The 4,943-nt window shown below is 44.4% G+C and overlaps 1 protein-coding gene across 1 annotated transcript; it reads left to right on the top strand.

The window, feature by feature from the left end:
* The first annotated feature begins 1,811 nt into the window (after nucleotides 1-1,811).
* On the top strand, nucleotides 1,812-4,567 carry Il9 (interleukin 9). The gene is made up of 5 exons (XM_005376487.1): nucleotides 1,812-1,925; nucleotides 2,031-2,066; nucleotides 2,155-2,187; nucleotides 3,128-3,259; nucleotides 4,402-4,567. Exons 1-5 carry the CDS (start codon nucleotides 1,812-1,814, stop codon nucleotides 4,519-4,521), a joined length of 435 nt encoding a protein of 144 aa, XP_005376544.1. The 3' UTR covers nucleotides 4,522-4,567.
* The last annotated feature ends 376 nt before the right edge of the window (nucleotides 4,568-4,943 follow it).

Raw genomic sequence — 4,943 nt, 5'->3', positions numbered from 1 at the left:
CGGCACAGTGGGAGGGTTTAGAGCTGTGCTTGGGAGACTTCTAGGTGTAGATGCAGGTTCTGTGGCTTCCTGGTTGTGCACTTCAGGAAAATTACTTGATTCTCTGTGCCTCGGTTTCTCTTTCCATACAATAATGGGGAAAGTTGTAATACTTCCCTTTTAGAGCCACAGTGAGACTGCATTCTGGCTCATAGAGATAAACACAGCCACATTAAAGGGCCTGGAAGCTAAGATGTAGATGTTTCAGAGGTTAGAAAATGAGGATGGCAAATTAGTACCTGTCTTCCTTGGCTGTATTACATGGGTTAATTTACATAAAGTGCATAGCACTGTGACTGGTATGTAGTAAATGCTCAATAAACATTCGCTGTGAGTGAATGCAATAATCCCAGCACTCTAGAAGGCCAAGCAGGAGGATCACAGCCTGCGCAACTTGACAAGACCCTTCTCAAAATAAAAACTAGAAAAAGGGTGAGATGTGAAGGAGTCTGACCACCACACCCTAAGCTGACCAGAGGCTACTTTAAGCCATCTCACTGTACTTTTCCCCCTGCTAACGATGTACAACCATGGGATAGTAAGCCCAGTAAGCACAGGTGTACTCCCATCAACTCCCATCATTCCTCAGCCCTGCTCCTGACAGGCAGCCCCCGCTCCCTGTGCTTTCTCAAGCCTTGTTCCTGGCAGGCAGCCACAACTCCTTCTCACTTTTCAAGAAGTTCCATTTTGATCTTTTCCTTCCATAGCCCCGCTTCATGCTCCTGACCCTGTAAGAGACCTTCTCGCCTGTGTGAAAGTGACTGGTCTGGTCTAGGTGCCGGGGCATTCCCTCTCAGGTTTGTTCTAAAATAAACTTGTCTTGTTGATCTTGTGCCTTTGTTTTTTCTCCTCCTTTTATCCTCATAGGTTGTAGCTCAGTGTGAAGGTTCTGGATTCAATGTCCAATACCACACACAAAAGTTAGCCAGGATGCTACTTTAACTACCAAGTTGGTTTGGAGGGACTGGATGCTCCACCATGCTAGGTAAGGTCTGTAAAGGTGCCCAGAAATAGCCTCCCTGGACTCCACAGTGAAACCCTATCTCAAAATAACAACAACCATCGCAACAACCAGACACAAAGGAACATTCCAGGCCCATTTTTAATAGGCACCGCTGCAGCATTCTTATGCTTACTATTGTAAATTTCCTGCTTCAGATTCCTGTATAGAATTTTTTTCAGTTGTCTTCGCTTGAGGTGGAGAGTTTGCTCCATCACATGAAAGACATTATGAAGATTTGGGAATACAGTATAGCAAGACTGAGACTGTAACCACTTAAAGAAAACCCCCAGAGAGAGGAGAGGTGTCCGACCACACCATTTATCCTACCTGTCCCCTCCTTCCCCTTCCCCCCTTTTCATTACCACAGCGGAAAGCGGCTGTTCTAGCAGCATTTCCAATAATGCAAAGAAGGAAAACACAGACCTAGGCTTTCATGGAAAGTATTGTAACTCTCAGAATCCCTGCCTTTAAAAAAAATATATGCTTTTGAGATCTTTAGCTTTTCCTTCAGCATCTCAAAACTCAACTTTGTGAAAAGCATGTTCTGAGGAATGCTATTTCCTGGCACAACATTATCTTTGTCAAGTGACTCAGTGTGTTTTTTTATTTTGTTTTGTTTTTTCAATATGAAGTGGCCCCAACTTACAGAGAAAAAGTGGGCCTCAGGTATCAGTTTGATGGCAGGGATTTTCCCTGTTTGAAAAGGGCTTTAAATGAGGCTAGTTTGGAAGGTGTCTGCAAGCCAAGGGAGCTCCAGTCCTCTGTCAAGATGCTTCTGGCCACAGTCCTCATCTCTGCCTTGCTGCTCTGCTCTGCGGCCAGCCAGCGGTGCTCCACTTCTGCGGGAATCAGGGATATCAACTACCTCATCAACAATCTGCAGGTAGGCTGCAGGGCTGCCGGGCTGAGGGCAGGGAGGACAGCACCTGACTGCAGCGGTGGACTCTATGCGCACTCATGTGGGTTTTCATCTCTCTCCCTACTTTAGAAGGATCCACTGTCCACGTGCAGCTGCAGGGCCAATGTGAGTGACTGCTCTTTTTGAAGAACTTTCTGACCTAATTTTGGTTTTCACATATGGAACCTTTACTCTGAAATTTTTCTTTTTGCAGGTGACTAGTTGTTTGTGCCTGCCCATCCCTTCTGTAAGTATAGTAAAAGACGATGATCTTCATCTTATATTTTGCTAAGCTTTTTAACTAAAAATGAATTGTTTTGGTATTTTAAGTGAGAAACTGGTACTTTCTTGTAATTGTTACAGATCTTGAAATTCTATGCTATATTCTTCTCCTTGGATTTAGATAAATCTATGACCTTTGAGAGGTTTGAATACTTTTCAATATTTCAAAAAAAGTGTGACCATTGCTTTAGATAAATGGTCATGTGCACAGTGATGGGGTCCCATTATTTGAACTATGCTCTGAGAGAGCAGAGTGTGAGTCATGAAAGGAGCTCCAAAAGAGAAACTCCCCCATCTAACAGAGGGAGGAAAAAGGAATGTTTTTATCTCCTGCCCCTGCCCCCCGCCTCACCACACTCACTCCTGGTTACTAGGGCTGGGTGCTCACCCAAGCTGGGCCTGGAAGAGGTTGAATTTCCCACCCTAGCTGAGGTCAGTGCCATACCCCATGCACTCCATCAGTTACAGAGGTGAGGAGGAGCCCCACCCCCTCCATGTACAGTGCAGGAGTTTAACTCCGCTGAGACACTGTCCACACCCAAGGGGCACATCCCACTTGCTCATGTAAGACTTCCCCTCTGCGCACTTTCAGAACCACTCTTGTTAGACTCAGGGGAGAGAAAGGGAAAAGGAGACATGACCTGCGTATTTGCCACAGCCCACAGGGCCCAGGTGTCCTGGATGGAACGTGCTACAAATCTCCTGGCAGAGTTAGTGTGGAAAAGTGATAAAGTCTTGAAATATTGGAGATTATTTCCTAAACTGGCAAGGGACCTATGAAAAAATAGTGCAACTCTGGATTAGATGTGTCAAATTAAAATAATCTCTAAGGTCATTATCTTTGTGTTTCTTTCTTGAAGCTGTCCTTACAGTGCTTCCTTTCATAATTCCTTGTTATTTACCAGGACAACTGCACCACTCCATGCTTCCAGGAGGGGCTGTCACAGATGACCAACATCACACAGAAAACAAAATTCTCGCTGATCTTCAATCGGGTGAAAAAAACAGTTGAAGTCCTAAAGAACAACAAGTGTCTGGTGAGTTTGGGTTTATATGTGAAATGTTCTACTAGGTGATTTTTATGCGAATGCTGGATGTTGACTCTGATTAAATAGGGCATGATGATAAAGTTGGAATTGGTATTTCAATGTTGATAAAGGGACACCTAAGAAATGTAATCAGAAGCAATAGAATACAAGTGAAACCTACCCCAGATACTGCATTGTTCCCCCTAGTTTAAAAAAAAAACTTGCTGGCATCAGTGTAACCATTTTCTTCTCTCTGCTTCCTGAATAATGAAAGAATCCACCTCAGTTATAATTAGAAGTTACAATCTAGAGAATCAGAACTACAGCCCACTTGAAATTAAATTATCTTAAAGAGTCAATCTGCTAGCTAAATAGATGTGGTGGCCTGTAAGTTAAAGATTTTTTTTCCCCAACTGGCTAAATAGATTTTTAAAGTAAAATGTACCCAGACCAAGGTGGATGTTTGCCATGTGCTTAAACGCCCCTCTTCTTCAGCATATGTCCTTGTGTTGGGTTGGGGCTGATGACCTCCCTGCCTTCCTTTGCGGTAGCATCTGCAGAACGACATGGCAGCCCTGCGCTGGTCATGTAATTGTGTGTGTCCCAGCATCAGCAGCACCTATCCTGACACAGCGTGCTTTACTGAGGAGCTGGCTTAGGAACAATTGTTAAGAGCCCTCGCCTTCACATGACAGAGGAGAAAACGGGAAACTCGGGGGGGGGGGGGGGGAACTAATTTGCCTGAGGTTACATATTTAATAAATGATGCAATCGTGATTTGAATTTGGGTTTATGTGACCCTAGAGTTCCACTGTTAAGATGATCTTGAAAGGACAGCCAAAAAGGATAGTGATACATCAGAGGCCTCAAACTGTCCCAAGTGAAGGTTTCCTCTAGTGGGGAGATTCAAGGCTACTTGATATGCACATCTAAATGTGCATGTGAGCAGACTCCTAAAGTCCTACCCCAAAGTCAACCCCCTAAACCCTACACTGTTTTTACAGAATGCCACCTAGCTCCCTCCTGCTCCCTACCCGGGTCTGCTTCCTACCTATCCCTGTCCTCTCAGGCGCTGAGCAGGGTTCTTGCTGGGGCCGCTTGGTTCCATTCTGCTTTAGTCACTCTGTCCTTGTCAACTTTTATCTCCACAGTTCTTTTCCTGTGAACAGCCATGCAACCAAACTACAGCAGGGAACATGGTGACATTTCTGAGGCACCTGCTGGAACCTTTCCAGAAAGAAATGATAAAGGGGATGAGAACCCGAGTATGAAGATGACTTATTATTTATTCTATTTATTGAGTTTTAAAAAGCCTTCTCTTTAAGTTGTTGCAATGAAAATATCAAGTAAGCTACTTTAAATCAAAATCAGTTGTGATCAGTTGTTTAAGATTTTATGACTTTCTTTGGAATAAATATACATGGGAAAAAGAATACAAGCTGGTCTCTGAGTGCTTCCTCGTGGCTTCTCCACTCCTTGATGCTCAGAACAAAGAAAGCTACAAAACTGTCAAGGGAGAGACTGGGTCAAACACTCCATAATAAAATAACTCATGGTCCTGAGCACAGACTTGGAGGCTCTTAAGGTGTGGTTGGGACTGCAGCGGTGCAGTTGTAAAGTACTGACCTGGGGACACTCTGAAGGTCATCAGTGGGGGCCACTGAGGGTATGGCTGTTCGGGACACAGGGCACA

The sequence above is a fragment of the Chinchilla lanigera genome, unplaced genomic scaffold (assembly GCF_000276665.1).
Source record: "Chinchilla lanigera isolate Chin_1 unplaced genomic scaffold, ChiLan1.0 scaffold00007, whole genome shotgun sequence".
In the NCBI taxonomy this organism is placed as follows: Eukaryota; Metazoa; Chordata; class Mammalia; order Rodentia; family Chinchillidae; genus Chinchilla; species Chinchilla lanigera.
The sequence above is the reverse complement of the archived record's forward strand: the minus strand, read 5'-3'. Positions and strand labels throughout refer to the sequence as shown.